This window comes from Gymnoscopelus microlampas, assembly GCF_963454915.1.
Source record: "Gymnoscopelus microlampas genome assembly, chromosome: 18".
Classification (NCBI taxonomy): domain Eukaryota; kingdom Metazoa; phylum Chordata; class Actinopteri; order Myctophiformes; family Myctophidae; genus Gymnoscopelus; species Gymnoscopelus microlampas.
Window position 1 is genome coordinate 44,673,502 of NC_139955.1, and position 18,661 is coordinate 44,692,162.

The 18,661-nt window shown below is 41.1% G+C and overlaps 1 protein-coding gene across 1 annotated transcript; it reads right to left on the minus strand.

Annotated features, from left to right (window-relative positions):
- Positions 1–10,853: 10,853 nt before the first annotated feature.
- Positions 10,854–14,974, minus strand: LOC311033445 (toll-like receptor 13; the record flags this gene model as incomplete). Its single annotated transcript, XM_084040956.1, has 5 exons — positions 10,854–11,094; positions 12,662–12,779; positions 12,925–13,388; positions 13,992–14,075; positions 14,772–14,974. The coding sequence occupies 5 exons, from the start codon at positions 14,972–14,974 to the stop codon at positions 10,854–10,856; spliced, it is 1,110 nt and encodes a 369-aa protein (XP_083897082.1).
- Between the last annotated feature and the right edge of the window lie 3,687 nt (positions 14,975–18,661).

Below are 18,661 nucleotides of genomic sequence, written 5' to 3' on the forward strand. Positions count from 1 at the left end.
CATAGAGCGGCACTCGGTGCCGCGCTATGAGCTTGTAGATCTGCTATTTTTGTACTAGCCAAAGGAATCTAAAATGACACACAGATGCGTTCCCGGCTTGAATAGGTTAGAGCATGAAGCAAAGAATCACCGGAAGCAGTTTTCCTCATAATGTGATAAACAACAAACTGTTGTTTCAAGTAACGTGTGAGGCGGCATGCAAACTGCTACGATCTGCAAAACACACACACACACACACACACACACACACACACACACTCACACTCACACTCACACTCACACTCACACTCACACTCACACTCACACACACACACACTGTTCAATTATGACCTCGGCAGCATTTCATGTCCTCGGCAGGAGCCCATAAGGCCTTTTAATTATTAGCATTATCCAAGTGAAAAACACCACTCACAGCGTTGCTATTAAATACTTTTATTAACCTGCTCTCTCTCTCTCGCTTTCTCTCACTCCCCCTCTATCTCTCCCTCTCTCTCTCTCTCTCTCTCCCTCTCCCTCTCCCTCTCCCTGTCCCTCTCCCTCTCATTCTCCCTCTCTCTCTCTCTCTCTCTCTCTCTCTCTCTCTCTCTCTCTCTCTCTCTCTCTCTCTCTCTCTCTCTCTCTCTCTCTCTCTCTCTCTCTCTCTGACTGCAGCATATTATTAGTTAATGTAATGAAATAAATATTTCATAAAAATAGTTCTATTTTGTTTCATTTGCCTAATTGGATCAAGTGTTCGCCTACAGTTCAGTATTATGTAATGACATACAACTTCATTATTTAACTAGGGAAGGCAGTTCCTGTAGAAAGTGCGTGGGCTAGCTGAAAACAAATAGCATTGCAGAGAAATAATAGTTATTAAATATTCATATTGCTTTAACCCATTAAGACGGGGAACGCGTCTGTGTCATTTTAAGATCTCTTTGGCTATTCAAGCTCATAGTGCGGCACTCGGTGCCGCACTATGAGCTTGTAAATCTGCAAAATCTGTGAATAAATATATTTTAAAGCGATTTGCAACTCAAATCTTTGCTTCTGGGGGTCCCTGGAATGAAATATTTTGAGATGCGGCGGGGTCATTGTGCGGGTCGAACCAGTGATTTATTTTGTCGCAACATATGTAAAAAAGGAAAAAAAAAACTGTTTGGATTTAGAAGACATTTGTCGAATCCCCAGAAGCAAAGATTTGAGTTGCAAATGTTTGCTTAAAACGTACGAGTTTATAGATCTGCTATTTTTGAAAAATCGTAAAAATATGTGCAAATCTGTGAGTATTATATATTTTTAAAGCGAACATTTGTAACTCAAATCTTTACTTCTGGCGATTCTACAAATGTCTTATAAAACTGTTTTTTTGAATAAAAAACGTATGTTACTATATCCCCCAAATGATTTGTATTTGTCCATGGACCCATCTCAATATATTTTGTTCCAGGGACCCCAACCAGAAGCAAAGATTTGAGTTAAGAAAAGTTTGCCTTTGCACAAATTTTCAAGCTCATAGCGCGGCACAGAGTGCTGCGCTATGAGCTTGAAAATTTGAGCTTGTATATAAAATGCCACAGATGCGGCCCCGGCTTTAATTGGGTTAAAGCACTTTTGATGAAGGCACTATTATTTATCTGTAGCATTTAAATGCACATTTATAGCGCACACAACATTTCTATTTAGTTTGTATCCCAGAGCGTTTGGAGATGCATGTCCTCCTCCACCATGTGATCACGACACGCTGCATGAACCTCGGATCGTGACGGACGCAGTGAAGGTTGCAGGGTTACATCCACATCCGTGACCTATCTTATAAGGAGTTGTTTATTATGGCCTAAACACCACCAGAGACTGTTTTCTTTGGTAGTTGTTGTTGTTGTTGTTGTTGTTGTTGTTTGGGTACACTGCGTTTCTTTTAACCCATTACGACCTGGAACTGTGTCATTTTTAGATTTGAGCTAAAAAGCATTATTTTACACTTTGGGCTATTCAAAAATAGCAGATCTACAAGCTCATAGCGCGGCACCGAGTGCCACACTACGAGCTTGTAGATCTGCTATTTTGGAAAAATCGTGAAAATGTTTGCAAATCCTCTGAATATATATATATATATATTTTTTTTAAAGCAAACATTTTTAACTGAAATCGTTGCTTCTGGGGGGTCCCTGGAACAAAATATTTTGATGGGAGTCCGCGCCCAAATACATATAATTCTGGGGGTCCTTGACATGAAAAAGTTTGAGCACCACTGATATAGAAACATACGTTTTTCAGAAAACTGTTGGGATTTAGAAGACATTTGTAGAATCGGCCTCAGGTCTTAAAGGGTTAATACATGGATGGTACAACACAGCAGACATGTCAGTTTTGTGGAATATCTGTTTTGATTCCCCTGTTTTGATCAGGCCTGCAGTCTCTGTTCAAACAACATACCATCACATCCACTCAGTGCAGAATAGGGTTGAAATGACAGACCTTGCAGAAAATGTTCAGAAGAAGATTTTCTGGGACACCAAAAAAAAAAAGAGAAGGTAAATTGAAGTATACACGCACACTGTGTGTGTGTGTGTGTGTGTGTGTGTGTGTGTGTGTGTGTGTGTGTGTGTGTGTGTGTGTGTGTGTGTGTGTGTGTGTGTGTGTGTGTGTGTGTGTGTGTGTGTGTGTGTGTGTGTGTGTGTGTGTGTGTGTGTGTGCGTGCGTGCGTGCGTGCGTGCGTGTGCCTGGTGTCAGTAGAGCAAGGGGCAGGGGGACATGATTCATGCCAGTGCTTTTAACAACACAGCTGTCTGGCACTGCCTAGCATGACACACACACACACACACACACACACACACACACACACACACACACACACACACACACACACACACACACACACACACACACACACACACACACACACACACACACAGTGGGGGAAAGTAACTAGGTACAGTACATTTACTCAAGTACATGTACTTATAAGTACAATTTTGAGGTATGTGTTTACTTTACTGGAGTATTTCCAATTTCTTACACTTTTTTGGGGATAGAAGAGAGGTAGGGGAGACCAAAAACACACAGAAAAGAAGGAAAAGTTAAAATTCATGGTGTAGTCCCTTTAAATAGCTCTATATTCTGATAGTACTCATTGCTATAGAGTGTTTGTTCAGTAAAATGAGTCTCCTTGTCTCTCCAGCTCTTTATTAAATAGAACATGCATTTCCGTTTCAGTTTCATTTCCAATTTTATCCAATCAGGATAGAGAACTCAATCAGGATATAGATTAAACAAGTGAAATTGGAAGTGATGACACTAAGAAATGAGCAGACAAAATTGGAACTGGAACACTATAAAAATGAAGCTTAAAAATAGGTACTTTCTCCTGATTGGCTGAGATTTTGACACCTACCGGAAAATGTATTTTGTGTTTATTAAAGAGCTGGAGAGACGGGGAGACTCCTGTTACTGAACACACACTCTATAGCAATGATTACTATCACAATGTTTTAACCCAAAAACATCACTTACCCTACCTTTAAGTAAAATGTTGAGGGATGTTTTAATTTACTGGAGTATTTCCAATTTCCTATACTTGGACCTTGGCCCCCAAGGTCAGCCTCCTGACATATAGGACACCTTTTATATGCAAAGATGCTCTCACTAAATGGGGATACATATAAACATGCTATACTAAGTGACAGTACAATACATATTAGAGCAATGACCATGTATAGTATCACTTAGGACAGTGGTTCTCAAACTTTTTCATGTCAAGGACCCCCAAATTGACACTTATTAGCCCGCGGACCCCCATTTGAAAGGATATGCCACGGACCCCCCATAAGAGATGATTTTTACAGTTCTAGCAGTCAATTCTCAACCATTTTAATTGAAGGACCCCCAGTTTGACATGCATTAGGCTACGGACCCCCATTTAATGGCATTTATACCTCTGGGACCCCAATTCACATTGTAAAACCAATGTTAATTTAACTCTGAGAGTGTACATTTGAACGGGTCCATTTGTTTCCATTTGTACACTCTCAGAGTTACAGACCCATAAGGGTCCATTTGGTTCCTGTCCATCATTTAGCTGGGGGCCCCCTGGAACTCCCTCAAGTACCCCTGGGGGTCCCCGGACCCCACTTTGAGAACCAATGACTTAGGACATGACACAGACATTATGTGGGAAATAGACATGTGTAAGAGTTGTTGAATGACAGGAACGGAGCTGTGAAAAGACCCCTGCTGTGTGGTTTACATGCTATGGCCCAAATAAGAATACATTTAAATTAATGATACTACAGATTGGCATTCTAGAATTTCCATTACAGAAACGGCCATGTCATACAGTACGTTCTGGACACTGTATTTTGATATTATGTAAATATATCCATGGACATTCTACCATTGTACACGATTGTTTTACAAACATTACTGATGGGGTCGATACTGATGGGTGGAAGATGAAGAGGGGTCCCGTCGAAAGGGCAAACTGGTAGCACACTGGAGCAAGGTCACTTTAACCCATTGAGACCTGAAGCCGATTCTACATGTCTCCTAAATCCCAACAGTTTTCTGAAAAACGTATGTTTCTATATGAGTGGTGCTCAATCTTTTTCATGTCAAGGACCCCCTAAATTATGTATATTTTGCCACGGACCCCCATCAAAATATTTTGTTCCAGGGACCCCCCCAGAAGCAAAGATTTGAGTTAAAAATGTTCGCTTTAAAAATATATATATATTCAAAGATTTGCACACATTTTCACACATTTTCAAAAATAGCAGATCTACAAGCTCATAGCGCGGCACTCGGTGCCGCGCTATGAGCTTGTATATCTGCTATTTTTGAATAGCCCAAAGTGTAAAATAATGCTTTTTAGCTCAAATCTAAAAATGACACAGTTCCAGGTCTTAATGGGTTAATGAGACGACATAGCTTTACATACTAACATCAATAAAAGGCCAAAGACGCCGACCGCTTTCGACAACATGTCTTCCTCAGGGCGTGGCTATAGAGCTAGGGGGCAATTTACTAATTAGATTGCCCCTCGATTCTTACATTTTCTTCATACAAAGGGCAGCAGGTTTTTGCCATACCGACCCATAGTGTCGCTTATTGACAATGATGTCGCTCCCTTTTCAGCAGGAACTCCTGTCTCAGAACAAAGCTGCACCGGGCAGCACTTTGAGACTGAATGATCAAAGTGTGTGAGGTCTAGCTTTCTGTCCTTCTATCGCATCTGTCCAGTGTTGCCAAGTCTGCTCGTTATAAGCGACTATGGGCTTGTAAATAGTGGTAGTTTAATACGGGTTAGTTTTATTTATTTGGTTATAATATAACCAAACCATATTATGGTTCTGGTTATTATGTTGTTTATAAGCAAGTTGTTCTCAAATGTCAGGGACCTCCAAATTAACATGCATTTGTCTGCGGACCCCCATCTGAAAATATGTTGTGCAGGCCAGAGACATATTAGAAACATATTTATTTCAAGATTATTATAAAACATTTTTAAATGGACAATATAGGTTTAAATTGATTAAACTGATCTTGATGCTATATTAACCCATTGCAACCTGGAACTGTGTCATTTTTAGATTTTAGCTAAACAGCATTATTTTACACTTTGGGCTATTCAAAAATAGCAGATCTACAAGCTCGTAGCGCGGCACCGAGTGCCGCGCTACGAGCTTGTATATCTGCTATTTTTTTTTAAATCGTGAAAATGTGTGCAAATCTTTGAATATATATATTTTTAAAGCGAACATTTTTAACTCAAATCTTTGCTTCTGGGGGGGTCCCTGGAACAAGATATTTTGATGGGGGTCCGCGGCCAAATACATATAATTTTGTGGATCCTTGACATGAAAAAGATTGAGCACCACTGATATACGTTTTTTTCAGAATACTGTTGAGATTTAGGAGACATGTAGAATCGGCTTCAGGTCTCAATGGGTTAACAAATGTAGCTGTGTGCGTGCGCGCAAGCGTGTGCGTGCCCTCGCTCTTGTGGCTCATGTGGGCCTTATTTTCAGGCTTGTGTTTGTAGACCATGGCCACTTTGTTTCTCTTGACAAAAATATCTGGCAACACTTGTTTCTAAACCTCTGACTCCAACCAATAATGATGACCTCACAACAATGAGCTGCTTGCTGACTAATGGCCCTGTCCTGAAGAGAAGCGCTCATCGTCACGCAGACAGACAGGCCATCGTCACGCGGACAGAAAGGCAGTGGTGTAAAGCAGTGGTTTTCAACCAGTGGTCCGGGGACCACCAGTGGTCCTTGAGAGAGTACCAGGGGGTCCCCAGCAAAATTAGTTAATAGCATCACAATCATTTTTAACCACTTAGCTTAGGCTATTCAAAAATAGCAGATCTACAAGCTCAAAGCGCGGCACCGAGTGCCGCGCTTTGAGCTTGTAGATCTGCTATTTTTGAAAAACCTTGAAAAACTGTGCATATCTTTGATCATTTATATTTTTTTAAAGCGAAAATTAACTGATGTCTTTGCTTCTGGGGGGTCCCTGGCACGAAACATTTTAAAATGGGGGTCCGCGGCCAAATGTATATCAATTTAGGGGTCCTTGGCATGAAAAAGGTTGAAAGGCAGTGGTGTAAAGTAACTAAGTGCATGTACTCAAGTACTGTACCTAAGAACAATGTTGAGGTAATTGTACTTCACTGGAATATTTCCAATTTTCAGTACTTATTGCAAATATTGTACTTTTACTCCACTACACTTTAGCCCTATTTTATACCTATAGGCTATTTGAAAAAAAAAGGCAATCTACAAGCTCACAACGTGTTGTGAACTTGTAGATCTGCTATTTTCAAACATTTTAGTACTTTTAATTTTGGTACTTTAAGAATATTTTGATGCCAATATTTTTTTTGGTACTTTCACTCAAGTGACATTTTGAACACAGGCCTTTTACTTGTAACAGAGTATTTTCATATTGTGGTATTGCTACTTTTACTTAAGTAAAATATCAGAGTACTTCTTCCACCACTGCAGACAGGTCATCGTCACACAGACAGACAGGTCATTGTCACGCAGACAGACAGGTCATTGTCACACAGACAGACAGGTCATTGTCACGCAGACAGACAGGTCATTGTCACACAGACAGACAGGTCATTGTCACACAGACAGACAGGTCATTGTCACACAGACAGACAGGTCATTGTCACACAGACAGACAGGTCATTGTCACGCAGACAGACAGGTCATCGTCACACAGACAGACAGGTCATTGTCACACAGACAGACAGGTCATTGTCACGCAGACAGACAGGTCATTGTCACGCAGACAGACAGGTCATCGTCACACAGACAGACAGGTCATCGTCACACAGACAGACAGGTCATTGTCACGCAGACAGACAGGTCATTGTCACGCAGACAGACAGGTCATTGTCACGCAGACAGACAGGTCATCGTCACACAGACAGACAGGTCATTGTCACGCAGACAGACAGGTCATTGTCACGCAGACAGACAGGTCATTGTCACACAGACAGACAGGTCATTGTCACGCAGACAGACAGGTCATTGTCACGCAGACAGACAGGTCATTGTCACGCAGACAGACAGGTCACACAGACAGTGAGACAGACAGGGGGACCTGTGGTAAATGTGCTCTGATAGAACCCATGGCTTTTAACCCATTGAGACCTGAAGCCGATTCTACATGTCTCCTAAATCTCAACAGTATTCTGAAAAACGCATGTTTCTATGTCAGTGTTGCTCAATCTTTTTCATGTCAAGGACCCCCAAAATGATATGTATTTGGTTCCAGGGACCCCCAGAAGCAAAGATTTGAGTTAAAAATGTTTGCTTTAAAAATATATATATTCAAAGATTTGCACATATTTTCACGATTTTTCAAAAATAGCAGATCTACAAGCTCGTAGCGTGGCACTCGGTGCCGCGCTATGAGCTTGTATATCTGCTATTTTTGAATAGCCCAAAGTGTAAAATAATGCTTTTTAGCTCAAATCTAAAAATGACACAGTTCCAGGTCTTAATGGGTTAATCAGTGACCAAAAGGTGTTCCATTAATCAGAGTTTAGATAAATATTACGGCTGACACGTAATCACCTTGACTAAGAGAGGAGAGGAGAGGAGACGGGGAGGACATTGTCTCAGGCGTGTGGAAACCTCGTACGTCTAAAACCGTTGCTTTTCAGTAAAAGTAAAAAAAAATCACACCCAGTGTGAAGTGGGCGGTGTGGTCATCACAGTGATGGAAGCCCACTTTTAAAAAAAATCTTTTTTTTTAAGTGCATAGTCCTATTTATAGGTTATGAATTACATCATGTGTCTCGCTAGCCAATCACAGTGCTGAATAGAGTCAGCCAATAGAGTCAGCCAATCACAGTACAGCTAGGGGTGTACTAATGTAGAGGGGGTGTACAATGGGGCCAGGGGCAGGGGCCAGGGGCCACCCATTGTGGGTGGAAGGGGTGTACAATGGGGGGTGTACAATGGGTGGCCAGGGCCACCCATTGTGGGTGGAAGGGGTGTACAATGGGTGGCCAATCACAGTGCAGCAAATGTCAATGTCCCAACCCCACTTATAGGGGCGGCTACATCGCCCAATAATAATAATGATAATAACATATGTTCCAATGGATCCAATGCATGTTATTTAGTCACAAGGTCTTGTTAAAACCCTTCATTGGTTCTGTATTTATAACAAAAAAAAAGAAACACAAACACACTTAACCAATTTCACTTTCACATAAAACTCATTTCAAAAAGAGCAACAAAAAATATAGCCAATCTACAAGCTCACAACGCGTCGAGAAGACGCGCTGTGAGCTTGTAGATCTGCTACATTTTTGCTGGTTTTGCGTGACACTGTATAGTATGATGGAGTACAGCATTAATTTACGGGGGAAAACAAGACACAAAGTTGAACTATGGAGATACAAGGTTTCTGCCCGACATGACGGAATGGAGGGAGGGATGTATGGAGGGAGAGAGAGAGGGATGGAGACGGATGGAGAGAGGGAATGAGGGAGGGATGAAAGGTGGAGAGCAAATGGAAGGGGCATTACAGGATAGATAACTATAGCCAGTGTCTGAGCGGACAGATCATTCATTGACTGGGAGAGAGACTTCATTGAGTCAATGTTGTCTAAACCACTGGTCCCACTCAGACACAAGACATCTATGGTCCCCCGAGACTGTGATGCAGATGATATAGGTGGTCTCAAAGTGGTTGTCCGGGGACCCCCAGGGGTCCTTGATTGGGTTTCCAGGGGCTCCCCAGCAAAAGTTAGTTATTAGAGCATCACGATCATATTAACCACTTTTTTTCCATTTATATGTTGGTTATTCAAAAAATAGCAGACGTTCAAGCTCACAGCGTGTCACTTTGTGCCGTGCTGCGAGCTTGTACATCTGCTATTTTTTAAAGTTTTTGAAAAATATTGAAATTATTTGGAATCATTTTGGATTGTTTAAAAACATAAATCTTCTCTTCTGGGGGTCCCTGGCAGAAACTTTTTTCAGATGGGAGTCTGCGGGCAAATACATATCATTTTGGGGGTCCTTGACTTGAAAGTCTGAGAACCACTGGTCTTCATTTGTGGGGTTCGGGGACCACTCTGGGGGTCCAAAATGGACCCTTACGGGTCTGTAACTCTGTGTACACATGGATCCAAATGGACGTATGAACCATTTGTACACTCAGAGTTAAATATAAGCACTGAGGATTTTACAGTGTAGATGGGGGTCCCAAGTTCAATGATTCTCAAGCTTTCGTCATAGCCAATCATATTGGATGTGAACAGATCTGACAGTTACATCTTGATTGCATGACTACAGTGATAAGGTGTAGGGTACACACATGTGGGTAGGCACAGTTGATTGAATACTTTATTAGCTTATTATGTTCAAAAGTGCACTGTCTTCTTATGGTACGATCTCTTGTACATGTCCATGACCATTACACTACTACATGTATTTACACTGTATATACACTTGTATAAGCAATGAACAGATTAATAATTAATAATAACATATTCCATCATAATAACAAACTGAATATTCCAATACATCTACTGTATGTTAACGCTGACATTGAAAATAACAATGATATTTGACTCTGAACAAATGATCCATCTTTGTGTGCATGCTTAGAGTATATACCCTGATTGTGTTGTCTTATGTATTGTGTTTTGGTCTTGTTGATATTTCGTTTTTCAGTTTTTTGCTAATTGTTTTGTATGGTATGTTAACATTATATTGTATTGCTGTCTCTAGGACCCCCTCGAAAACGAGGTCCTGAATCTAAAGGGGTCATTCTTAACCCATTGAGACCTGAAGCCGATTCTACATGTCTCCTAAATCTCAACAGTATTCTGAAAAACGTATGTCTATATATCAGTGGTGCTCAATCTTTTTCATGTCAAGGACCCCCAACATTATATGTATTTGGCCGCGGACCCCCATCAAAATATTTTGTTCCAGGGACCCCCCCCAGAACCAAAGATTTGAGTTACAAATGCTCGCTTTAAAAATATATATATATTCAACGATTTGCACACATTTTCACGATTTTTCAAAAATAGCAGATATACAAGCTCGTAGCGCGGCACTCGGTGCCGCGCTATGAGCTTGTAGATCTGCTATTTTTGAATAGCCCAAAGTGTAAAATAATGCTTTTTAGCTCAAATCAAAAAATGACACAGTTCCAGGTCTTAATGGGTTAAGGATTCAACCGCAAAAGCAGCAGATCTACTACTTTTAATGCTTGTGTGTGACGCTGTAGTATGATCAAGCAGGGGCGTTAATTCACGAAGAAACAGAAAAAGTTAAAACGTGAAGAGAAGAGGTGTCTGCCAGACAGTGACGCTAGAATAAAACGTGCTAATAATCACATATAGGAGACACAGGTCTATGGTTCTGATCCGAGTCTCCTCCTGTCTCCAGAGCTCTGCGGAGGTTCTGCCAGAACAGTCCAGGGTGCTGTCCAGCCTGGGACCAGCTCAGGTAGGTGTACTGCTTCATCAGCTTCCTCATGCGACAGTAGGGAGACAGCTTCTGGACTGGAATGTCCTCCAGAAACACCAGGATCAATACGTCCTTCTGTTCATCAAACAGACGGTAGCTGCACACACACACAGAGAGAGAGAGAGAGAGAGAGAGAGAGAGAGAGAGAGAGAGAGAGAGAGAGAGAGAGAGAGAGAGAGAGAGAGAGAGAGAGAGAGAGAGAGAGAGAGAGAGAGAGAGAGAGAGAGAGAGAGAGAGAGAGAGAGAGAGAGAGAGAGAGAGAGAGAGAGAGCAGAGACACTTTTTTTTCTCCAGTAAATGAAGTTGTGTTTTGTCGGACGGAACGGATGGAGGAAAGTGTCAGGAGTGATTTGTGACAGAAGGATACCAGAACGAGTGAGAGGGAAGATGTTTAAGACATTACTGAGACCAGCCATGATGTATACGGCTTGGAAACGGTGGCACTGACGAAAAAAGACAGGAGGCTGAGATGGAGGTTGCAGAATTGAGGAATGCTACGATTACCTTTATGAGTGACAAGGATTGACAGGATCAGAAATGACTACATTAAGAGCAGTGGTTCTCAACCAGTGGTCCGGGGACCACCAGTGGTTCCTGAGAGGGTCCCAGGTGGTCCCCAGCTAAATGATGGAGAGTTGGTAACCAAATGAACCCTTATTAGATCATTAACTCTTGAGAGTGTAAAATGAAACCAAATGGACCCTTACGGGTCCATTTGGTTTCATTTTACACTCTCAAGAGTTCAATTATTGTTAAACATCTGCATTGCTTAATTTACAAGAAGTGTACAGAACTAGAGAACAAAGAATCATTGTTATTTTGATCAATATTTACCTGTTGTCTCTCCTAATGGTACAACATCAATACAGCATGGATGGAATTGTGTACACAATCTCATCCAACGACAACAAAAGTCTTGGGTCTGAGAGGCTAAATCTCATCAAATGGTGGATCCGTGGTTCAAATGGCGAATACATAATGGACCTTTGATATGAAAATGGTTGAAAACCCACTGCATTAGAGCATCAGACCAGGCTAGAAGGTTTGGGGATAAAACAAGAGAGAGGCGAGGTTGAGATGGTTTGGTCATATTATGCAGAGGAGAGATGAGAGGTACATTGGCAAAAGGACGACTTAGATGGATCTGCCAGGTAAGAGGAGACGAGGAAGACCAAAGAGGATGTTTATGGATTCAGTGAGAGAGAACAGCGTACTTATCATTTGGTCACAAGCTCTTGTTAATACTTTTCCAGTTTTTCTTCTTTTTTATTTTTATTTAGAGTAGCCAATTATTGTTTACACCTTTTTCTCCCCAATGTAGTCGTTATGCCAACTGATTCCTCCCCCACACACATTTCTGTGTTGTCACTGCTGTCATATCCTACTGACTCAGGCGGACGTAGAGCCTTCGTGCTACTCCTCCCGCCCAAAACTCCAATGCAATGACCGATATCATATCACCCTCCTCCCCGCCCGCCTTCCCTCCCCCGGACACGGGCCGATTGTGTTCGTGTAGACGCTCGACAAAGCCGGATGCACCACGGTGGATTCGAACCCACAACCTCCGTGGTGGTGGGCAGTGACGTTACCGCTGCGCCACCCGATCACCCGTTGTTAATACTTTGCATTGGTTCAATATTGATAACATCAAAGACTGCCCTTACCTGGCCATCTGGATCTCTGTAGAGCACCATTCACTCTCCAGGTAATGACGGCTGATCACACAGATGGTCTTTCTGCTGCCATAGATGGCATCTGTAATGTTCTCTATGATGGGTGTGCCTGGAAACAAAGCAATACAAATGTAATTCAAACCAAAATGAGAGAGAAAGAGAGGTCCATACCTGTTTACCTGTGTTGTTGACAGAAAGAGAGAGACATATTTAGATGAATACAGTATTACTTAGAGACAGAGAGAGGTTTGTACCTGGTAGGAAGTCTCGGTGGTGCAGACAGAGTCTCCAGCCCTGCTCTCCCTCCAGCACTGGAAGCATTTCTCTGCAAACCCAGAGCTCATCGTGAACGTTGTAGGAGATGAAGGCATCGTAGCGCTGAGGAGACCCCCTCTTTCTTTCCTTGGCATCATGAAGGAAGGCCAGGAAGAGGTAGTAGGTATAGAGAAGATGCAACCTCAGGAAGTGGTAGGTGAAGGATGTTAGCAGAGTTAGCACAATCACACAAGTGGAGGAAAGGAAGCAGATGAAGCTAGCGTCCACCCAACAGGAATGGATGTCAAAGTCCAGAAACCTCGTCCCTCTTTTACCCAGAGGATAGGCACAGGTGTAGCTGTGAGCGCCAACCACCTGCGTCTGGGTGTTGTTCAGCATCCACTGGTGAAATTCAGAATTGGAGCAAGCACAGACGAAAGGGTTGTCACCCATGTAAACGTACCTGAGAGCAGGGAGAAAACTGAACACGGAGACGTTGATCACCATCAACTCATTATTGCTCAGGTCCAGCCAAGACAGTCGAGTCAGGTTGGCTTGTGCCAGGAAATCCAGGGAACTCAATTTATTGTAGGACAGATCGAAAACTTCTAGGTTTGGGATCGGGGCAAATAGCTCCGGAGACAAGAATGGCATATTATTTCCCCTTAAACTAAGATTCTTGAGCTGCGGTGTGTGTTTGAATGTGTCTCGGTCTGGTTGTTCATTATAGACATTCTCAGCTGTAAAGTGTTCCAAATGACTCATATTCAAGAGCACATATGATGAGGAAGAATTCTGGCGTAATAATTGCAAGTTGACGCATCGTATTGTAAGGCTCTTCAGTGATGATAAATTACGGGGAAAGTCATAATAGCGGACAAGATATGGTTCCACGTAATCGCCGTACAAAATTAGACTAAGAGTTTCAAGTTCATCCAGTCCTTCAAAAGTGATGCCGTTTAGCTGTGCCAATGCATCTGATTCCACACGTAAATGCTTGAGTGATTTCAGACTTTTAAAATCCCCCTTTCTGAGCAACATGAATGAATTCCGACTCAAATCCAACAATTCCAGTTTCTGCAGACCGATCTTGAATGTGCTGCCAAAGGTCTCGATGAAATTGTCGGTCACAGTTAGATTCTTCAGCTCGCTGAGATGTTCAAAAACACACCCTTGGAGTGCAGTGACACGGTTGTTATCCACATGAAGCTCTGTGAGTCTGGTTACATTTAAGAAGTCTGAACAGCTTAAATCGTTTATATAATTGTCGGTCATGATTAGGATTTGAAGCATGGGTAGATTCCTAACATCGTCTGGCACTTTGTAAAGTTCATTGCTGGCGAGGTTCAGGTGACTCAGTTGCTTCATGTGTTTGATTGAATCCTCAGGCAGTTCAGTCAGATTATTCATTGACAGATCCAAGCTGTTTAGCTGAGTACAAGGTGTCAGTATCTCACTTAGGTTGGCGATGCTGTTATGTTTTAGGTTGAGTGTCCTCAGTGTGGGTATTTTGCAGGCGGTGTCTAAGAGACCTCTGTCTATCCACTTCCCCATATGAGACAGCCGCAGGTATTCTAGTGAGTCAAGGCTCCGTAGAGACTTTATGATGGTGTCAAATGACATATAAGAATTATTCAAATATACCGTAGTTATATTACTGAGAAGATACTTGTCTGGGATGTCCCACTCCCACCCAGATGTGTTACAACAGTTCAACAGGTCGATTGTCTCGAGATGTGGAAATACAGCTGTTGTGATGCTAAAGTGTCTTATCGAACCTGAACTAATTCTCAACTCCCTGAGCTCAGACGACATGTTTAATGGCAGATCGTTTGACCGAAAATACTCTAGCTCATTGATTGAGATGCTCAGCACCTGTAAGCGTGGTAGTTGTAAGGCGGTGATGATATCTGTCATTTGATGTATCTGGTTGGACTTCAGATTTAGTTCCTGTAAGCTGGTAAGTGACTGGAAGGCAGCAGGGTTGATGGATTTGATATCGTTTTCATCTAAGCTGAGTATCAAGAGGTTAGACAGTCCCTGAAACATGTTGGCTGTCAGTGTTGTTAGTTTGTTTTGGTTCATATGCAGCTCTTTGAGTTGCACCAAAGGGACAAAAGCACCGTCATCTACATGAGTTATTGAATTGTCACTCAGGTTCAAATCTGTGAGATTTGGCAGATGGTAAAAATCTGTCTCTTTTATCATTTGAATGCCATTACTCTCAAGTGTTAATGATATAACCTCTGTGGGAATGTCGTCTGGTACGCTAAGGAGGTGACGACTGTTGCATTCCACTGAAACACCAGCAGAGACATTGTCAGGGTAAAGAATAGTGCAGTTTTTCAGGTAGTAAGCCAGTATAGGATTAAGATAAAGCGTGAACAACAGAAAGAAGAAGGCGAAACAATGGCAGCTTCCTGTCTGTAGCATCATGGCTGTCTTCAGGGTCAACTGTCAGGTACTTTTGGTGGAGTAATTCTGCTGTGGACACTGGTTGGTGACAACACTGTTCAGCATTGATGATCTAAAGAGGATACAACAGTAAACCAGTTAGAGCAGTGGTACCCAATATGGGTTTGAGACCCCCATGGGGGTCCCCAAATTATGTTTTAGGGGGTCCTCAGATGATTAGGTCAATGTGCAACATTGTTTTCTCACTCAACAGTAAACAAATCAACATACAGTATAAGTGTATACAGGGTATCTGACAATTTAACGACTGTTAATATCTTTTTATTAGCAACTTGGCCAAATTGTCAAATATTACGTAAGAAAGAGGCAACCATTATGAAAATTGCGGATCTACAAGCTCACAGCTTGCGAGCTTGTAGTTTGGCTATTTTCACAATATGTATTATCAATGGAACCAAACTAAATGTAATTCCTACAATTCCAAGTGCCTGTCAGGGTGGGGGGTCCCCAGTTCAAATATGATTCATATATGGGTGTCGTGGCCTTTTTTTGTTTACTATTTTCTGATTTCGAAAGATTTTTTAATCAAATCAATCAAACATTTTCAGAAATTGAAATGAAATTTATTTTTTTTGTATCTCGAGTTAAAACATTTGGGAACACCTGGACTAATGGACTATACCATTGTTTGGACAAACTTGATTCATGTCACTCTTATCCTGTTGGGACTCAACCGAGGCTGAAATAGCAATGAAACTGGAACTGTGAATAACTGTAACCAACTTCCCCATTTACTATGACTTATTTCACTGACTATCATGAATTTGCAGAAATGAGAATTATGAATGGTCCAGTCAGTCCAGGCAGTGGGCCTCATTCAGCAACCATTCTTAAGAACAAATGTCTTCTTGAGACCCATTTAGTTTTCACAAAGATTCACCAACGTTTTATCAATGTGTTCTTATACTGTAGGTCAAGGGTTCCCAGACGTTGCAGGCCACAACCCCCCACAATAATGATATTTGAACTGGGGACCCCCCAAAATAATTGTATTTGAACTGGGGACCCCCCAAAATAATCATATTTGAACTGGGGACCCCCCAAAATAATTGTATTTGAACTGGGGACCCCCCCAAAATAATCATATTTGAACTTGGGACTCCCCACCCTGACCAGCTCTTGGAATTGTAGGCAATTGTTTTGACTGTTCCACAGATAAATATTGCAAAAATAGCCGAACTACAAGCTCACAGCGCCTCACAATGCCAGGCGTTGTGAGCTTGTAGATCGGCTATTTTCACAATATGTGCCTCTTTCTTATTATTTGACAATTTGGCCAATTTGGTATACAAAGGTCTTACGAGTCATTAAATAGTAACTTTACTAATGTGCAGATACCCTGTGTACACTTATACTGTATGTTGGTGTGTTTACTGTTGATTGAGAAAACAATGTTGCACATTAAGCTAATCATCTGGGGACCCTCCCAAAATAATTTGGGGACCCCCTGGGGGTTCCCAAGCCAAGTTTGGGAACCACTGCTGTAAGGTAAGAACAGCATGCACACACTCTCAAGAACACACTTTGGCACTTTTGAGTGCTGACATGTGTGTGTGCGCAAAACAAATTGGTTCTTGTGTTATCTTCAATTATACAGTTGTATAATATTATAGTAATAATAATTCATATATTGTAGTTATCACTAGAGTTCTCAACAGTCCAGCAAATTAAAATCCATCCCGAAGAGACTCGGATACGCTAAAGCCTTGTAAACCTAAGTGGAATATTCTCCTCTGGCTTGTGAATGTTATTTGCTGTATTCATTCATATTCCCAATGAATAGACAAAGTCCCCCCCCCCAAAACAAAAAAAATACATTATGAATTATAGTGAAAATAGCCAATCCACTTGTAGACATGGTTGCCAGATCTGCTTATTATAATTTCCCCACAAGATTTTATTTGAAAATAGCAGATCTACAAGCTCACAACGTGTCGCATCGCGACACGTTGTGAGCTTGTAGATCTGCTATTTTCAAATAGCTGATGTATATGTTAAAGTGCACATGTGGCCCATAGTGGCTTCTTTTGGGCTGGTTTTCCTAGACTTGGTTGCTTGTTTCTCTCACATAATCTGGCAACACTGCTTGTAGATCGGCTATTTTCAATATTTGTGACATGTTCAAATTTCATTACATGAATGCATTGATATTAAAAATAATGCATGTTTTTGTATTTTTTTGTTATTTTGTATTACTTCAATATTAACTAGTAAGTATGACATATTTAAAATAATTATTCTCCAGTATGCAGAAGAAAACAAGCTACCCATGCTGCATGACTGCCAGTGGTGGAAAAAAAGCACTCATGTTTTTTTTTTACTTAAGTAAAAGTATCAATACTGCAATGTAGAAATACCCTGTTACAAGTGAAAGTCTGAAATTCAAAATGTACTTGAGTAAAAGTACAAACGTATTGGTATAGAAATGTACTTCAAGTACCAAAAGTAGAAAGTACTCATCATGCAGAATGTCCCGTTTCACAAGTTTTCAAATGTATAAAAATCTTTTGAAAATAGCAGATCTATAAGCTCACGATGCGACGCATTGTGAGCTTGTAGATCTGCTATGTTCAAATGGCCAAATTGAACGTACAGTATATCGGGCTGAAGTGGTTAATGTATGTATTGTAATAATAATCCAAATCTACAAAGTAACTAAAGTTTTCAAAGAGTAAAAGTGCAATATTTGTCTTAAGTAAAAGTATTGACATTTTAAAACACTCCTGTAAAGTAAAGAAATCCTCAAATTTGTACTTAAGTACAGTACATTTACTTAGTTACTTTCCACCACTGATGACCGCGTACTGTACACAGACAGTTTAGCCTGGAGCTGTTTCTTCATCTTGCGACACACATGATGTAATATAGTTCCTGGGCTTACATCATGAATCCACCTCGACCCATATTTATCTGCTTTGTCCTTACATAGTGTCAGAGAAACATTACGCCATAGTAAGAGTCATTTGTAATAGGCCAAACTGGAGCTTCTGCCTCTATCAGCACTATTTAATATTAAGACCTGAGGCGGTTCTTAAAAATGTTTTCTAAATCCTAAGTTTTTTGAAAAAAAAAAAGGTTTTTCAAGATTTTTCAAAAATAGCAGATATACAAGCTCATGAGCTTGTATATCTGCTATTTTTTGAATAGCCAAAGAAATCTAAAGTGACACATATGCGTTCCAGGTCTTAATGGATTATACATTTGACATCAATTCACTACAAATTCACCGTAATGTCAAGTTTTACCAAAAATATATTAGTT